General features: G+C 46.0%; 2 protein-coding genes across 3 annotated transcripts in view; both read right to left on the bottom strand.

Annotated features, from left to right (window-relative positions):
* The window catches only part of LOC120675434 (phosphoethanolamine N-methyltransferase 1-like), a 28,575-nt gene extending 18,963 nt beyond the window's left edge, over positions 1 to 9,612 (bottom strand). Inside the window, exons 1-9 of the mRNA XM_039956655.1 lie at positions 9,231 to 9,612; positions 8,956 to 9,102; positions 7,523 to 7,660; positions 7,263 to 7,400; positions 6,179 to 6,322; positions 5,900 to 6,010; positions 5,665 to 5,806; positions 5,297 to 5,577; positions 4,984 to 5,036 (exon numbers count right to left, since the gene is read on the bottom strand). Coding sequence (XP_039812589.1) covers positions 4,984 to 5,036; positions 5,297 to 5,577; positions 5,665 to 5,806; positions 5,900 to 6,010; positions 6,179 to 6,322; positions 7,263 to 7,400; positions 7,523 to 7,660; positions 8,956 to 9,102; positions 9,231 to 9,233 — 1,157 coding nt within the window. The 5' untranslated portion in view covers positions 9,234 to 9,612. The remainder of the gene's footprint in view (positions 1 to 4,983; positions 5,037 to 5,296; positions 5,578 to 5,664; positions 5,807 to 5,899; positions 6,011 to 6,178; positions 6,323 to 7,262; positions 7,401 to 7,522; positions 7,661 to 8,955; positions 9,103 to 9,230) is intronic.
* A 2,304-nt stretch (positions 9,613 to 11,916) lies between these two features.
* On the bottom strand, positions 11,917 to 18,173 carry LOC120675324 (putative clathrin assembly protein At2g01600). Of its 2 annotated transcripts, none has more exons than XM_039956507.1 (15): positions 17,956 to 18,173; positions 17,764 to 17,833; positions 17,502 to 17,599; positions 16,489 to 16,627; positions 16,270 to 16,397; positions 16,034 to 16,132; positions 15,843 to 15,893; positions 15,532 to 15,597; positions 15,376 to 15,441; positions 15,191 to 15,271; positions 15,019 to 15,096; positions 13,823 to 14,002; positions 13,675 to 13,750; positions 13,448 to 13,575; positions 11,917 to 12,585 (listed from the first exon to the last, which is right to left on the bottom strand). In XM_039956507.1, exons 1-15 carry the CDS (start codon positions 18,043 to 18,045, stop codon positions 12,232 to 12,234), a joined length of 1,704 nt encoding a protein of 567 aa, XP_039812441.1. In that variant the 5' UTR covers positions 18,046 to 18,173; the 3' UTR covers positions 11,917 to 12,231. The 2 variants fall into 2 exon arrangements, with proteins under 2 accessions (XP_039812441.1, XP_039812443.1); XM_039956509.1 differs by having other exon boundaries at positions 16,034 to 16,126; positions 17,956 to 18,171.
* Positions 18,174 to 18,772: the final 599 nt, after the last annotated feature.

Here is an 18,772-nt window from a genome sequence, read left to right as displayed (position 1 = left end):
CCTTTGCGGTCTGGGGCGGCAGCGAAGGCCTCCTCGGAGTCCTCTGCCTGCCCCGACCCACGCTGGTTCGGTGGGACCGGCTTCTTTCCCTTCCTCCCCCGCTTCTGTTTCTTGGCGGGGGCGTTGGGCATGACGTTGCTGCCCTCCGCGGGCGTATCGTCCTTGCGCTTGCTCGACTTGTCGTCGAAGATGGCACCAACAGCCTCCTCGCCGGTGTTGACGGGTCGGCTTCTCGCAAGTTCGTGCACCAGGTTCCTACACGTCGCACCCTCGAGGAAGGCGTTGATGACCTCGACATGGGTGACGCTGGGGAGCTCGGTGCATTGCTTGGAGAAGCGTCGCATGTAGTCACGCAGGGACTCGCGGGGCTTCTGGCGACACCCTTTGAGGTCCCAGGAGTTCCCAGGGCGCACGTACGTGCCTTGGAAATTGCCCACGAAGATATGGACCAAGTCGGCCCAGTTGTGGATCTGATCCGCAGGCAGGTGCTCAAGCCACGTTCGTGTGGCGTCAGCAAGATGAAGAGGAAGGTTGCGGATGATGACCGCGTCCTCCGTCGCACCGCCTAGCTGGCACGCTAGGCGGTAGTCGTTGAGCCAGACTGCAGGATCAGTCTCGCCCGAGTACTTGACGAGGGTGTTGGGTTGTCGAAAGCGCGGGGGGAAAGATGCAGTTTGGATCTCCCGGCTGAACACCCGGGTGCCCGGAGGCTCCGGTGACTCACCCCTGTCTTGCTCGGGGTCGAAGCGTCCACCTCGTCGAGGGGTGTACCTCCTGCCGCCGATGATGCAGCGGGCGTCGCCGTCGCCGGCATGCCCGCGCATGTCACGGATTCGCTCCCTTGCGGGAACTCTCCCGATGCGCTCGTGCACCGAGGGTGCCTTCGCACCGGGCGCTACGGCTGCCTTGCCCTTCCCTGCTGGTGGTGTGTGCACAGAAACCTAGCGGTCCTGGTGCGCAGTCCCACCAGGCTGCTCCGGGGCTTTCAAGCGCATACGAGACGCAGAACTCTCGGCCTGCTGCACGGCAGCTTGCTCGATGAGCTCCTGTGCCTCGCGGCGCAGGTTGCGGCCCGAGGGCGTTGATGGCTCGGGCATAGCTTGGAGTAGGTAGGCCACAGCGACGAGTTTTTCGCCGGCCGTTTGCAGTTCCGGAGGTTTGTCAACGTTGTCGTTGGCTAGGATCCGCTCCCGAGCGACGCGCCCCGCCGCCTGGGCATGTGCACCACGCGCGGTACGCTGCTTTTCGAGCGCGGTGCGCAGCTCCTGGGTTTGCTGACGCTGCTCGTCGAGCTTGGCTTGAAGCTCCTTGAGCTGCGCGAGCTGAGCCTGCCGCGCCGCTGAGCTTGACGAAGAAGAGGGGGCTGCAAGCGGCACCACCGGTTGTTTCGCCTGCGCGTCTGCCCCGCCGTCCCCGTCGTTGCTCGGGGCGTTGTCGTTTTGCTCGTCCGCAAGATCTGCCATGAAGCACTCCCGGGCGGGATCATAATCCCCCTCGCTGGAATCTTCAGAACAGGTGAGGCAGTAAGCCGTCGACAGCTGGAACGAGCGAAGAGCATCGAGGTCGCGGACCCCGGAGTAGTCCTCGGCCTTCTCGGCCGTGAAGTTGTTCATGAAGAAGTTGATGTCGTCGGCGATTGAGCTCGCCATCTCGGGGTAGGATTCGTCAGGAGACGACGCGACGAGGCTGCGGATCGACAGAAGATGATGACCCGGCAGATCCTCACGCTTGGTGAAGTTAGTGCTGATTGAAGAGACGTAGGCGGCAGCATTGCGCATCCCGAAAGGGAAGGGCGACGGCGAGGTCGAGCCCCCCTGGGAGGCACTGGTGCTGCAGCAGATGTTGGTGCCGGCGCAGACGACGCCGAAGCACGTGATGACGATGTGGTGCCTCGTTGGCCGTGATGCTGAGTTGCGACATGCCAGCCTCGACCCACATGGGGGAGTTGTGGCGTGCCGCGCGACGCCGCTCCGCGCGCGCTTGTCGCGAACGTTGGCCCGAGCGCCTGTTGCGCCGGGCTGGTGAAGTCGGAGTAACTGGGTTGCGTCCGGGCGAGAGGAGCTGCATGAGGTAACCATTACCGGTTGCTCTGAACTCGAGACTCCCGAACCAAATCACGCGTCCTGTGGGGAGCGGATCCGAAACACCCATGGGGTATGGGTTGGATCTGCCCGCCATCCCCTGGAGATCAAATGGGAAAAAGAGAGAAAATGTCACGCAGCGCCCCCTACCTGGCGCGCCAACTGTCGGTGTCCCGACCCGGGGGCCTGGATCCCAACTAGTAAATGATGCGTGTTTCCTCGTCCCAAATGATGATGCAAGAGGCAACACAGTAACGCACGGTTTATCCTGGTTCCGGCCGCGGGGCCGTACGTCCAGCAAAGGGGGTGTGCGAGAGCACTGTATTATCTTGCACCCGGAGGGCTTGTAGTAGGGGGTACAAGCAAGGCGAGAAAGTGAGGGAAGCTCCCCGGTTTCTGCTAGAAGTGGAGTCGATTGAAATGCGCGCTCAGTAGTGCTGAGCGTCCTCCGAGCGAGAAAAAACCAGAGAGAGTCTAAAGGAAGCCTGCCCCCTCCTTTTATAGTCACAAGGAGGGGCGGCGCACATGAGTGGGGTCGTGGAAGTCGTCATTTTCCCCCGAATCGCGGGGGTACAGTGGTCGGACACTGTAGGAAGTACAATGTGGGGCATGGCGGCGGGCGTCGCAGTTGTCCTGGATATCGTCCTTGGTGCTGCGAAAATTGCGTCGGTCGTTCTGCCAGCCCCTGCAAGTGGCATGGTCGCCGCTTATCAGATGTACTGTCCTCCTGATATGGCGTTCCGTGGGCCCTGCAGGTTAGGGTCCTGTATGCTCCAGCGGTAGCGGTGGCGGTAGCGGGGCGCGCGGCGGCCCTGGACCCCCTGGTCGGAGTGCGGGCGTGCCGCGTGCACACCGGGGGGGTCCGGGGGACACGTGGAGGTTCCGGACCACTGGGGGTCAGGGGCCTTAACCGCGTGTGCTGAGCATCCCTCGAGGGGTACGTGGCGTCGCCGGGCCCCTTCCCCAAGCAGGAGGCGGGTCCGGAGCCGTGCGTATGATGAGGTGGAATCCGGTCAATCGGAGTTGGCAGAATAGTAACGGGAGTAGTGCCGAGCCTGTCTTGTCCCGCGTCGCAGGTCCCACAGTGCTGCTACAGCATCCGGTATGGCGGAGCGGTGACCGGAGTCAGCGGATGGGACCCCGGTCACATCCACTGTGGGAATGGCGGCCACGCCGCCTGTCCTAGGTGCCGTGGCGGAGTGGCTGGCCTTTAATGCCTTCGTACGACGGGCGGGTGAGCGGCAGGGCCGTTTGTCCCTTATGCTGAGAGATGGCCTCGAGCGAGGCGGAGATGAGTTACTCCCTCGAGGGTAGGTTTGCTACCCTCGAGCGAGGCGGAGATGTTTTGCCCGCTCGAGGGTAGGTGCGCTACCCTCGAGCGAGTCGGAGATGCTGGGCGCAGTCGAGGGGTCTCGACGGGGACCCTCGAGCGAGGCGGAGATCGTCCCGCGGGTTCGAGGGGGATGCGAATGGGCCGCACGCTGGGCTTCTTTGAGTCATTTCCTTTCTTCTGGATGGGAAGCAGGCCGTGGGCCTTCGTGGGCTCAGTCGCTTAACATGTGTTTGTGTTTTTCTGAGTGGTCTTAGTACCCCGATTAGGGTGTCCCTAATCGTGGTTCCCGACAGTTGTGTGGGACAACAACAACGTTGAGACTAGCACATGCATTAATTGATGATCATGTTTCACGGATCATGGATATGGAGATATCGGATTAATGATGTGGACACATGTTGGTGAACATGGTGTTGGATTGACCCACTCCAAGACAATGTTGGGATTGTTATTTTGTATGTGCCATCAGTTGTTCTTGAGTGTTATACCTACTGGATCCTTAGACCTGAGATCGTCATTGTTTCTCACTGTGTGTAGTGGTGCATCTTGGGGCTGCTAAACGCTACTCCGTGACTGGGTAGTTACAAAAGTAACTTACAGGTGTGTCATGAAACATGGAATGGGATGTGAGCGGATCAAGATGGAATTTGCCCCTCCTAGATAACGGGAGAGATATCTCTGGGCCCCTCGAGATAGTTGGATTTGAAAGTGCATGGCCATGCCAAAGTGATTAAAGAGTTAATCATGATGACTAAAGGTTAGTTATGAATAGAATTCACTATTAGATCGAGAGAATGGTCGAGCTATCACAAAGGTGGCACGCATCTCGCTTTGAGCTTGACTGGTATCGTGTGGCAAAGGGATCGGTGTATGAGTATATCTAAGGTTCGGCCGATATGATCTTTATGTGTATTTGTGAGTCACTATGCCCTGCTAGGTGCCGCTATTGACTTGTGATTCGGAAATGATTTCCGATCACAACCACCTACACATGAACCTAACGGGTCACACACTTAAGGGGTTTTGGAATGTTGGAAAGTTTGCCTGTATGATTGTCTCTAGTACAAGTGGGAGATTGTTGGTGATATGCCCAAGAGCCCATCATCACAATACGGTTTAAAGACCCAAGAGGATATTGATCCAAGAGGGATTAGGGTTACTAATGGGCCTATGAGATAGAAGCCCATTAATACGCCCTATATATACGAGGGAGGGGCTAGGGGGCGAGACCCCTGTGAGCCGCGCCACCTCCTAGCCGCCGCCCCTCCCTCTCTCTCTCGGCCGCCGCCCATGCCGTGCGTGCGGTGCTAGCACACCGACACCCGGCGTTTCATCCCTGTACGTGTGGACTCTGTGGAGGCGCTGCTGCGACTGCTGCGCTGATCGGCTGCTGGGATCAAGTACGAGGAGCTCGGTTCGTGGGACGTGATCGACTACTTCCTCTACATCGACGCGCGACTTCTTCCGCTGCGCTGCGCGTCTAGTGGTAACGATCTATGATCTTCTACTCGCAAGCATCTTGGGTATATGCGGTAGTGATGCTACCGTAGCTTACCCGTTTCCCTACACTTGCAGTAGTCACTGATTAGGACCTTGCCCCAGGCTTTAGCCATCTGAAGAAACTTTTGAACAAGGAGGGTTTATCACTTTATCCTCCAGAAGCAAAAGCAACAAAATATATTTTTATCAAACCACTGAAAAAGGTATGCCCTAATATGTGATGTTGGATGGTGAATTAAAGTTCCAAAAATAGAGAACTTTCCAGTCGTCTCCAACGGGAGATAATTTCCATGACTTTTTATGATCAGGCTGTAGCTCTATCATCTAGGAGGAAAAATACACTCCAAATGGACAGTACATGCATGGTATGTGTAAAACGTACCTGTATATGAAGGATAGTATCACGGCTGTAGATGACATCAAATGTATGGTCTGGGTATGTCTTCGTGGTGCAATCAGCAACTTCAAACTCCACGGAGCACTTGCGCCCAACAGCAAGCTCAAGGGCAAATAGTATCATGTTAATGGAAAGATCAATGCCAACAACATGAGTATCATACTCTTCAGCCATATAAAAGTCGCCTCCCCCAATTCCACATCCAACATCAAGCACCTTCTGCCCAGGTTTAAGATCCAATTTATCCACAAATTCTTTTGTAGTCTCTGGTGGATAGTGATAAATAACAACATTTAAGGGCACTGCTAATAGAATCGCACAAAAAAATGACAAAAGTGGATGCAACCACTCACCAACTCCACCAGTGCTCACGTAACCATCTCCAAAGATACGTTCATAGCGTAAAATTCCACTGCCTTTGTACTGCACATTGTCCAAAAAACTTTGAAAGCCCCCATCTTCTGATGAATTTACTTTTTTCCATAGCCAACATATCTGAAAGGGCATGTTCATCATGGAGTCATGTTCATCACTAATTTCACAACAACGGAAATGCATGTCTATGTGCATGTGAGAGGAAAGAAGTACCTGGTTTTGATCTTTCTTGATGTCTACATAAGCTCCAACGCACTTGAAAGTAACCTGAGAAAGTTTGAAAGAAGAGCCATCTTGATTAAAGGCTTGACACTCTTTAAAAACCTATTTGGGAAAAGATATTATCAACTATTTCAAAGGAAGTGGTACTCAAACTAAGAAAACTAAAGAGTGGAGCAGGTAAGAACTCAAAACTTCCACCATTGAGTCTGATACTGAAGCCATAGAGGCAAAGGGGAAGGCAGTAGGCGAGTTTGGATTCTCAGTTCTCACCTTGGTATAAAACCTTGGTTCTCGATAGTGTGTCGGGTTCACTTTCCTTTCTAAATCTCCAGATTGATGGAAGCAAGATTCCCTAAAGAAGATGTAGCCACCAACCTTCAGCCATTTTACCATTCTTTCTACTAGCTTGTCGATCTACAGTAAGAGATGATAACAACAACAACAACATAGTCTTTTGTCCCAAGCAAGTTGGGGTAGGCTAGAGATGAAACCTAAAAGACACAAAGGTCATGGTTCAGGCACGTTGATAGCTAGTCTCCAAGCGCTCCTATCCAAAGCTAACTCTTCAGAGATATCCCAATCTTTAAGGTCTCTCTTAACCGACTCGTCCCAAGTCAGTTTAGGCCTACCTCTACCCCTCTTTACCTTATCAACACGCTTTAGCACCCCACTACGCACCGGCGCCTCCGGAGGCCTCCATTGGACATGTCCAAACCATCTCAACCGATGTTGAGTAAGTTTCTCCTCAATTGGTGCCACCCCTACCCTTTCCCGAATAGCTTCGTTCCGGACTCTATCCCTCCTTGTGTGCCCGCAAAACCACCGTAACATCCGCATCTCTGCTACACTCAGTTGCTGGACATGTCGTCTTTTTGTAGGCCAACATTCAGCACCGTATAACATCGCCGGGCGAATCGCTGTCCTATAGAACTTACCTTTTAGCTTTTGTGGCACCCTCCTGTCACAGAGGACACCAGAAGCTTGACGCCATTTCAACCAACCAGTTGAGATTCTATGCCTAACATCTTCATCAATGTCGCCATCTTTTTGTAACATCGAACCTAAATACCGAAAAATATCCTTATGGGCCACCACTTGCCCATCGAGACTAACGTCACCACCCTTATGCCTAGATGCGCTGAAATCGCACATCATGTACTCGGTCTTGGTCCTACAAAGTCTGAAACACAATAAGAGATAAAGTTAGAAAAAATGAGATATGTAATCGAAACATATCCCCAACTCAGGACAAATGAAAAGTATAACCCTAACAACGCAAGAAAAAATGCAGTGGAGTTTTTGTTCCTTTTTTTAACTATGAACCTCGAATTCTAATGTATGGCTCCCTAATTACCTCCTCGTCTGAAATATACATCAGCAACCAGTTTGAAAATATCAGATCAATGGAATTCGCTTCGATCATGAGGTCTGGGCATGTAACATCAGCACACATAAAGGATGTGTTCTTGTAGTGACCATTTATGCTTTCATTCTACAAGGAAAAATGCAGAAAAGATATCAATGAAGAAAGCTTATCTACATGTAGAGATGAAAAGAAAGCATATTTACATGTAAAGCACGAAAATAATCATAAGAAATTGCAAATTTCATTACCTTCTTAATCACACTTTCAATGAAATCCAGTGCAAGAACATGCCCAGCTGTTTTAGCCAGTTCACCTGTAAAGCGACCTATTCCAGCTCCCAGTTCCAGCACAGATTTCCCTTCATATGAAGGGAGTAAAGCCAGTACCTATAGAAAAGAAGAACCAGTATATCAAAATATCACAAAAACCACATATTCATAGCTCTCAGTGGCCTTGTATACATTCTATCATATATCAGACTGTTGTTCAAAATCAAATACAGCATGGTTCAATTGCAAATTAAAGAATAGTATGATTTCAAGTTTTAGTTCTCATCTTCAAAACTTTATTTATGGTTACAGATGCCACATGAAACAAGAAATATCGTAGCTGCAATAAGTCAGGGCAGATCAACACAGGCTTCCTGTAAGGTTCACAACGCCAAACAAATCTGAATTTCTTCAGACATGAAATTCAAACATTATGCTAAAAAGATGGAGATGCATTAGTACCTATCATAAAACAAACCAAAACATAACAAAGTTAAAGAAATTCGGGCTGCAATTGGATTTATAGAAAAATTATGTCTTCTTCCATGTCCCTTAATATTGATAGTCCAGCCTCCAGACTGTGAGAAATAAGCATTTACAACTGAAACAAAAAAATTATGGGGGTCCCTCGCTTACAATATTTCATGTGAGGGTAGCCAAATAAATTTTCTATTAAGGTAGTTTTGCTCTCAATCTCTATTTATTTCATACCATCTCACACAGCAAATCAAAATACAGTGCTCAGAATTTCTTTAGACATTGTAGGGAAATGATCATCTCCCAGAAAAAGGTTTTAGTATTGTTCGACTACCTTCAGTGTTTATTTTTTTCCAAAATAATTTTTTCACACTTGAGGTGAACAGCAAAAAGGAAAAAATGTCAACAAACAGGTTACTGATCAAAATGAAACGAGTCTTCCTGCATCCTGCCACACTTGATCAGAGTAAAAGGGCGTATTTCCTATAGTCTAGGTCCTAGGCAGCAAACTAGATTTTTACACCAAGAGGGCAACAGTGCCAATGGCATCAGACAGATTTGCTAAATGTTACCGTTTAACTTAAAAATTTGTATATTAGCACAAGTGCATAACTGAAGTTAAAGACCAGGTGTCACCTCCCATGGACACGCAATTTCCTTGATGCAGATCACGTTTCAGTCGCAAAATCTGAAGTGTATCTATCTATCTTCTGTCAGCGTCAACATTTTACATTCACAGCACCCAACCGTTGACCGCCGCAGATCAGAGACCAGTTGTTTCACCACGCGTCCCTCTTAGAGACTGCCACCGAGATATTTGGGAGGCAAAGGCAAATACATGACACACGCTCATGCTCTCCAGATTCAAGCAGAAAAGAGTCACTAAACAAACAGAATGAAGATTGAAAGAAAAAAAAAGGTAATGGCAGCATCACCTCCGGGCGCTCCTCCTTGTCGAGCTCTGCGGCGCGGGAGTCGAGCATCATGCCCTCGAGGGTGAGGTCCCTGGAGTGCTCCTCCCAGTAGCTCCTCTGCGCCTTCCTCTCCTCCGCCTCCGCCCCCCCCTGCGACGCCGACACACCCTGGAAGAACCATCACTCCCCACGGTCAACGCCAGCCTTCGCACACAAGACCCGCGCCCCACGTGCTCGACACCTATCCCGACCGAAAATCAAGGACGAAATGAGCGCGCAGCGGGCCGATCGCTTACCATTCGCAGCAGCGGCGGCGGCGTCCATCAAGGGCGAGCCCGCGCGATCGTTCGTCGGAATCAAGTTCAGATTAGTGTGGCGCGAGGGCGTTGTGAGGTTAATACCCCTCGACGGCGAGGCGGGATCGGGAGAAGCTCCCGTCGCGGCGGTTGTAGGAGCGGCCGCGCTGCTGCATTCAGAACCGGGCGGACTACGGCGAGGTTGGGGGGGAAGAGAGATGCAAGGCGCCAAGGCGGCGTAGCGTGAACCGGGGCGAGTGGGCAAGGCCTAGGCCCGAAGGCGTTTGTTTAGGCGGAACGCTGGGGAGGGAAGAGGCGCTCAGTGGAGTGGAGTGGTGGGCTGGAGGCGGGAGGCGGAGCCGGCCGGGCGATCGATGGGACCTCGCCGAGTGGATGCTCCACTGCGTCCGCGTCCTTTTCTATTTCCAGCATTCCGCGATTGTCGATTGCAATTATTGTCAACATCGCTGGATTCGTTGGGAAATTTTTAATTTTGCTCACCCTACGTCCCTACCCGCGTGTCGTTTATAATACGTGTCACTTTTATTGGTATCATGTCATCGTTCATTGGGTATCTTTATCTATTTACCAAGAAATATGTGCCATATCCCGTTTGTTATTTTCTTTGAAAAAAAAACAGCAGTGGTCCTCATCTACTTCCGTAGCGTTACGTATTGTATGCCGCCCAAAATCCGATTCACTTGATGAAAATTGTACACGCTTCCTCCTTTCATTTTCAGCAGGAGTATTACTGTATTAGGATGTACAAAAACCTTTAGAGGTATATTTTGACCTTCGATCTTTCTACAATATCTCATCAGCTACTACCAAATCAACGTCGCTGGTTCCAAGATTTTTCTTATTTTAATTCTTTTTAATCTAGTATTTTAATAATAATGTGTGGAGATCTAAATTTTTAAAAAAATAGTCTTTTTAGTCAAGGGTCACACCACATGCTCCGGGCGACCAACCTGTCACGCTGGTCCCATGTACCACCTACATAGTTGATGTGGCTAAGGTGAGTCGCGCCGGGTGCCTTGACGTGTCTCCTTCCTGAGCTGCACCTGGCGTGACTCATGATAGAGTCGCAGAGGATTGACAATGATGATGTCCGGGGGCAAATTCTGCATCAGCTTGTGGCACCAAGCGTCATGATGTGACTCGTGAAGGAGTTGCGCTAAGAGTTGACCACAATCAAATTGTCGGCAAATTCTGTCTCAACTTGTCGCGTGACGCAATAAATTGAGGCTGAATTTGCCAAATGACAATCTGATCGTATATAACCTTGGACTGGCATTGGCAACCTAAATACAATCTAATCACTGAACAATAAATTCTAGAAGAATCCGCTGCTTGAATCTTCAACCTCAAAGCCCAATCTAATACCTTTATGATGGAAGGGCTTAGTGCGTATAGAATATCCTCGCGAGCATTGGGGAGCAAAGAACAAACAAAAACGCTACCCTGTTTGTGTAAAAAAAATTGCACCCATCAAACGACAACTTGGCAGGTGAGTACAAATTGGTCCAACAACTTGTAAAGTGTTTAATTTAGTACAATAACTTGATAGCTAGATGCAGATTGATCCAACAATTTTAAAAGTGCTTAATTTAGTACAATAACTTGGTAAATCAGTGCATTCATAGTCCAAACATTACACAACAATATTTTTGCTATCGTCAAGTCACAATAAAAAGTATATTCACATCGGAACATTCTATTTGACCGTAGATTTTTGTGTCGCAATGGACACTAATAAATTTATTCTCAAAATAAATTAATTATGGTTTTATTAAAAAATAATATATTATTTAACCACCATTACAACAGCAACATATTAAGTAAAGTAGATGAACGTTAATAATTTTTAAATTTTATAAATGAAAATTATTGATGGTGATCCGGTTGTTGCTTTTCAACTATGTATAATTTTTTATTAGTTCGAATGCATAAAAATTTATAATTACACCATTAGCATCACCCAAATACTGAAGTTGATAAGAGAGACCCTGAAACCTTAGGTTTCTTCTGCTTTTTGCTCATGTATTCAACAATGCTCATGTTTGTTTCTGTTTATTTAGCTCATTTTTCCTTTCTAACAAATATATGAGACTTTAAAAATATATGTACTAAGATCCTAAAAGGTATCAATAGTTTGCATCAACGTATTGACTTTTTTTTAATTCAACAGTGCATATAATCAAACAAATCATAAACAGTGAGGGTGAATTTTTCAATATTGACTATCAAATTAAATAGTTTTAATTAAAATTAAATCACTATACAAAAATAATTAATGTAAAGACATAACACTAATCTCTAAACAGTGAGGGTTTTTATCCTTGCCAAATACATTGCCACGCAGGCGCAGCACAAAAATCAATGGTCAAATAATACTTAATAATTTGTCTTAATATGAATATACTCTTTATTGAGACTTTGCGTTAATTACATTACCGTGTAATGTTTGAACTGTGAATACACATATTTTTCAAGTTATTGCATTAAGTTGGGCATTTTATAAGTTGTTGAACCGATTTGCACCCACCTGTCAAATTATTGCACTAAATTGAGCATTTTACAAGTTGTTGGGTCAATTTGCACCCACTGTTATATTATATGTTATATTATATGGTCGGTGTAATTTACTCAAAAATATATATAAACATTGAACGGGTGAGAAAGAACGAGTTAACTGGGTCCTGGACTGCTACTTTTTATTGACATGTAGTTTTATACATCAGCAGAAACAAATTTCTTTACAAGGATGAGCCCGGGGTCCCATGGGCCGCTCCTAAGATGGTTAAAAACCAATGCACATCAAAACGGAGAGCTACACATGAATGGCCAAGCGGCCAAAAAGCCTATAGAGATGGCGACACAAAGATGGCAGGTGATTAGCCTCACTGATCACGAAGGAAAACCGCGCTTGGGCAAGCAGATTGCTCGTCTCGTATGGTATGGATTTCTACACATTCCACATCTCGTACGTACTGTCTGCCTAGAGAAGCTGTGCCGCTCCGAAGGGGTTGGCCTGTCGGTGCATCCCATTTGCTGCTGGGAACGCACCGAACCCCGTGTCGAGGAAGGGGTTTGCCGCGGGAGCCATGCCGGCGTGTTGTGGCTGTAGTGGCGGTCCAAAAGGATTTGCTTCAATCATCAGGGGCTGGGGCTGCTGAGCCATGGTGGCCATTTGAACTGACAGTGGGGCAGCTACTTGATTCGACGTTGCGAACGGATCGCTTGCCATGAAAGGGTTGGGAGGGGCTGAGCCATATAGCTGCTGTTGCTGCATCTGCCTGTAGGATCCCTCATCGTATAGGCTGTCCAATGTGAGCTTGTCAAATCCACCGCCCTGCAAATGCAAATAAGATCCCACATTGTAGCACATCAGTAAGATCCCAAAGAGGAAACCAACTGCATACGTAACCATTTTGTCTACTTTGTACTTTCTACAGCACAACGATGCAGTGAGGTAGAAAACTAGCAACAACATAAGTCAATGATACAATGGGTGGCAACTGGCAAGTGGCAACAAGCAAATCATGAAATGACAAGAAATGGTGCTGTGAATCCCAAATTTTCCCTAGTCTATAATATTATATGTTAACTGTCAACTATAAACTGAACATTCACGGGAAGCAAATTCCAACTGTCATGCATGTGAAAATCATCGCTTCTGGAACTTTTGGTATTCGGAACATTTAAGTTACTACATGTGCAAGATATATATTATTGGCTGCAAATTATCCATACTGGAAGATTCCAGAAAGGTCAATAAGCCCCCAAGTGGCTGACAAGTGGCAAGGGCAAAATATAACTTCAGGTTGAGGTGCCTTTTTTCTGGCGGTGGAGTGGTTGGAGTGGCGTGCGGTGCTACATTGAGTTATCAGATATATTCACCAATCACCATTCACACCACGGTGAGAAGGTTTTGCTTTTTATGCAAATGTATTTTTCTTTTGTCCGCATGCACTTCGGTAATATAGGAATTAGTAAGTTGTTGCTACTAGTAGTTTTCAACAGCAGGGAGCTAGCTTAGTTCTTTTCACTTTTCAGACAGCAACAGAGTGAAGCATAACTATAGAAGTATAGGAGCTTGACAAACTTGCAAGAAACCAGTAAGTAGCAGCATAGCAGTTCCCAAATCTTGATTTGGGAAATTGCGGCAACCACCAAAAGGTAGATATCCTCAATGAAAGATTTGAGAAACCCACCAAATTACTCTGCATATCCAGTGGGTTCGTATTGCTGCTTGGAGTAGCAACAAGAGCAAGTTCCCATCCTGTTGGATCAAATCCATTATCTTGCTGTGTAGCTGTGTTTGCTGTTGAATTATCAACGCCTGCAAATGTATGCAGAGTTTCACACACATCTTAGAACTACATAATAGATAGTAGAGATTAATAACAAAAAAACTACAAATTAAAGTTTGACTAATTACCTGTTGGAATAATAGCCAAGGCCAAAGTGTTGCTCTCCTCAATTGCCGACACAGATGGGTTTGGATCACTCAACCCCTATGGGAAAATATGATATTAGATTAAAAAACATTCATGTCATACTCACTTTCTGAATTTCTCCCTACTTACCAGTAAATCATCAGTATCTGCGATCTCAGGCTTGGGAGGAGATGACACTATTTCAGAAGAAGATGGTACTGGTGCAGGTTCTTCAACAACTTGTGGTTTTTCCTCTACAATAGGAACAGGCTCAGGAGCATTTTCTGCTTCTTCGGGTTTATATGTCAGAAGAAGTCGTTCAGGAAGCTCCTGATGAAATAAGAAGGATAGCCTGTGTCTAAGAATCCATTCCACAACCAGTTGATTGCCTAAGTGGTACAAACTTTATAGTAATTATTTATCTCCCAAAAAAACATGCCACAATCACACTGAAGACATAATTATCAGAAAATAATAAAGAAAAAAGAGGATAAATTGTTCATTATTTGGACAGAAATATTGAAGTTAACTGTCTCCTTCAGTTATGTTTACACCAGGTAGTTTGCTGATGTTAGATATAAAAGACTGAAGTTATGAGATGCTACTTTAGCATGCCATTACACACAGAAAGTACGATAGAGACACCACTTATCAAGGTTTCTACTTGTTAGTATGAATTGTACAGGTGACGTGCAAAAATCCAAATGGTTTATTAGAAGGAAAAAGTCTAAATTACTCCAGCCAAGTTCGGTAAACCCCTAAACTACCGTTTGGTTCATTTTACCCTCCAAACTATGCATAGGTGGAGTTTTAAGTTGAAATTTTACAAGATGATGGTGCACATCACAACACATGTTAGAAAAAAGGGTCAGTTGGATCCATGCCACTCCAATTTCTTGAAATTGGATCTCATGTTGAAATCCATGCCATTGAGTGGCATGATTTTCAACATGACACCCAATTTCACGGAGTTGTGGTGGCATGGATCGAATTTTCCCTAGAAAAAATACATCATATTTTTTTATCATTATTTTGATAGGTTAGGATATTTAATAATAAATTAATCATTGGAGTTCAAAATCATCTGAAAATTAATCATGAAAAATTATAACATTTTTTTAATATGCACTGTGATGTCCACTACTACCCAGCAAAATTTGAAATTAAAATTCAACTTGTGTATGGAGAAACAAAAAAGAAAAATTGCATTATGGGGTAAAATAAACTAAATGCCATAGTTTAGGGGGTAAATTGAACCAAGTTATAGTTTTAGGGGTTATACAGACTTTGACTATACTTGAAAGGAGTAAATTGAACTTCTTCCTTATTAGAACCCAGGAACTAACCAGTGGCTCTGTAACTGGTACCATTCGTGGAGCCTCCTTCACATACTCCTCCATGGTTGAAATGAATGTTTGTGGTGGCTGAAAATGAAATAAATCAAATATCACTACAAAGATATATCTGGTAGTACATAGTAAAAATTTAAATGAAGAATGCAGAGGCAAATGATCTCACCTCCCTCAGAGTGGGAAACTGGAAATTTCTTGCAAGCTCTAAGCCCCGACAACTTTCATAGAAGTCAGATAGGCTTCCAGCCTGAATTAACAAAGATATTCCTCAGTAGAAGTAGCAACTAAGCACAAATTATTGTTATATCTTGATTTTCTTTAGGTTAAAATATGCTATCTTGTAGAGTTTACCTGCTGGCCAGCCCTCCTATAAATGTCAACAGCTTTGAGTGCTTCGTGCCTTGGCATCTCAAAAAACTAACAGGAAACAGGGAGCATAAGTAAACATAGCTAAATGCAACATAGAAAAAATCGCTAATTCTTTGAAAATTTTGAAAATTAATATACCTTATCAACAAGGTTTATAATTCCATCATTTGTTGCACAGTAAATTTTGAAGCTTTCTTTAAGAACCTGTATAGAACCAGGAGATCCACTCAAATTGCATAAAACATGTCCAATTCTAAGAGAAAACCAGTCCATATGAGGAATTGAACTGCTCAATAATGGTAACAGCAAAAATAACCCTCCACGGAATGGGTAATAAAATGCAAGGCAAGACCAAACAGATTCACAAATGATCAATTTGCTGTTAAACAAAATATAGAGATCACCTTGAAAACGTTGAAGGAAAAAGAATGATTGAAGATAAAGCTTACCAGAGCTAGAGCATATTGCACCAGATAATTGTTATTTGCAGCTCCTTCTGGCTGAATGAGGGGGGGAATCAAAATCAGTGTCACTCTGCCTTTGTTAAGATAAATACAAACCAGAAAACATGAAGATGTTTATAGAATACATCTGTTTCGCTAATTTTAATTCGTAGTTGCAAGGCATAAGAGAGAATCACCCGACATCCAATAAGTCGATATAATAATTGCTGCAGCGCCGGCAATTGCTCCAGCAAGTCCTCAGAATTTAATTCTCTAGTTCTACTGTGGCCCTGGAACTAAAGTAGTTTAATTTTATGTTAAAGTAGCACCAGTGAATCAACAATACAGCCACAAATAATTGATAACACAAAACCGCTCTCATAGAAAGTGGTAATAAAATAAAAATACGAAATGGTCATGTTAGAGTCCAGACCTTTTCAGGTCCTTGACCTTGTTTGGGCAAACGCTCAGCTTCAATGTCATACTTCAAGACCCTGAAGCATTCTAGTTTTTCCTCCAAAAACAAACCGTATGTGCGAACCCATGAAGAATAATCCCAAGCTGCATATACAGGAAATTTAGAAGGCCGTAAAAAGGAAAATTAATGGGCCAAATAAAACACGAGGTGAAATTTGTTTAAAGAAATACAGACCAACAGGGCTGGAGTCATCCTTGAAGTTTGACAGCTGCAAAATCCGCACTCTCTGCGTAAATGTAAGAAACTCTTCACGAAATGCAGGATCACCTTCGCGGAGAAGCCTATGAATCACCACAAGTGTCTTCAGGGCAACCTACATAACATAAAAGGAGCGCATCCTATATTAATTGGCTTCTAAGACGAAGGACTGCAAAAGGAAGCAGGTGAATAACAATTCAAAAACACGGAGCAACTTTGAAATGGTTACTGCTCGAATAGCTGCCAGAAAACGAAAAGGAAAAGAATCAGGAAACACATTCAGAGTCATTCCATCTCAATTAAACTCCGCCAAACAAGTTGCTCAAGACCCAAAAGGAATCATCAAAAGCAGCTATTTAATATGAGAACTTGACATCAGTATGTCAAACTGGTTCCAGGACAAGCAACCACATAACCTAAATCAAAAGCTCTCAGGTTTCAGAAAATAAATTATCGTAAAAGACAAAAAGAATGATCCAAACATAGAATTTCATGGTGCCTTTGTAAGCCGAGCTCATTAAGCTATGCAAAGAAATATCAGCTTGGCCATATAAAATCATGTTTGCAGGTTTTGTAGGACAAACTTCTGATGCCGTATAAAATCATGTTTGCAGCTCTAGAGAACAAAATGTAGGTTGCAGGCTTGCAGGAAGAACTTCTGACTGTTGCTTCAAAATCCAAATTAACCCTTACATACACTCGAAAGTTGGTGCAAATCGAGATTACCAAGGGTTAATATGTATTTCAATGCCAAACTCACAACATAATGTACAATTACATCATCCGTATATCACATGAAACAGTAGAGCTTTAGGCCGCATTCAATTTTTCAGTGTGATGACAATTCTACTGAACGAAACTACATCAGACTATTTAGTTACCCAGCCCCAATACAGCATCCGCAGCAAATCAGCAGCTAAAGCAACTACCAAAGCATCGAATACACAGAACGAATCAAACAATCTCAACCAGAGAGCAACAGTGCTTACGATCCAATTCCGTGTCTTGGCAAGTCGCCGAGCAAGCGCATGGATGCAGTAGGCGACGTCCGCCCGGGGCCTCGCGATGGAGGTCGCCGCCACAATCTCTGCAACACGACCACCGACAGACCCATCAGACACCAAACCCGAACCGCGAAATGGGGGGAGAAACCACGGCGCTCGACGATCCGGCTAGTCCCCCTCATCTCGTCGCCCGCTAAATTAAGCGACAAAAAAATCGGGAGCGAGAATAAAGGATGAATCCACGCACTGCGCAGGTGGCGCTCCTTGGGCGGGCTCTCCACGTGGTTGGTGGCCCTCACGATCGCCACATCGAGATCCTGCAAAAAGGATCATCAGAAACCGAAGGAAGCCGTAAGTCCCAATGCAGCGCGAGCATCGCACGCCGCCGTAGATCCGAGCGCATCGAGAGGGGTGGGGGCAGGAGGATTCGACGGCGGACCTTGAAGTCGGAGTTGAGGTTGGCGAGGCTGACGGTGGTGGAGTCCTTGAGCGCGCCGTACGCCTTGCGCCAGCTCTGCAGCGCTGACATTGCCGCCGCCCGGTGCCGCCCTCGCCCCGCGCTCGCTTTGCTGCTACCTCTCCTCCGGTTTGGCTTGGGCCTTGGGGTTTGGTTTGGTTGCGTGAAATTTCGGCCGCGGGCTCGCGTCGCGGGGCACGAACATGCCAACATTTCCCTCGGCTTTGGTTTATAGAATGCTAGCGAATAGTAATATTTTGACCGCTAATTACAGCATCAAATAAAGTCAGTTTATAAAAACAATTTCAGAATCTCCGCACTAAGAACCCTGAAGATTTTAATGTGGCCTTTGACCACGTGATTTGAGAATGGTTACTGTAGTATCACTGTATCTAATCATCAATTAATTACTGTCATTAGATTCGTCGCGAAAAATTACATCTATTCCTGAAAAAATTTTGCAAATAGATTTCATTTGGTCCTTCATGCGGAAGCTAGAAGAGCTGTGTTAGGATCCCCCTAGAATAGAAACCAAACGAGACCCAAGTCCTCCACAAAATAGGGGTCCCCGCTTGACTATCAGAGGTGGGCCGACTGCAGAGAGCGCGTTCCTCACCTTCCACACCAGTGGAACTTACGAGTGGTTGATCGTGATTATGTGAGGTTTCTTTAGATTTAATTTTCCTCCTATCCTCCGAGGCTCCGACTATATTATAATACAACGCCGGCCTTTTTTCGTTGGATTATTATATAACTCCCATCCAAGGCTGCAGATCAGTGCCATATCGGTGCCTACTCC

This window comes from Panicum virgatum, chromosome 5N, assembly GCF_016808335.1.
Source record: "Panicum virgatum strain AP13 chromosome 5N, P.virgatum_v5, whole genome shotgun sequence".
Classification (NCBI taxonomy): domain Eukaryota; kingdom Viridiplantae; phylum Streptophyta; class Magnoliopsida; order Poales; family Poaceae; genus Panicum; species Panicum virgatum.
Note: the sequence above shows the minus strand (reverse complement) of the source record. Positions and strands in the feature narration are given on the sequence as shown.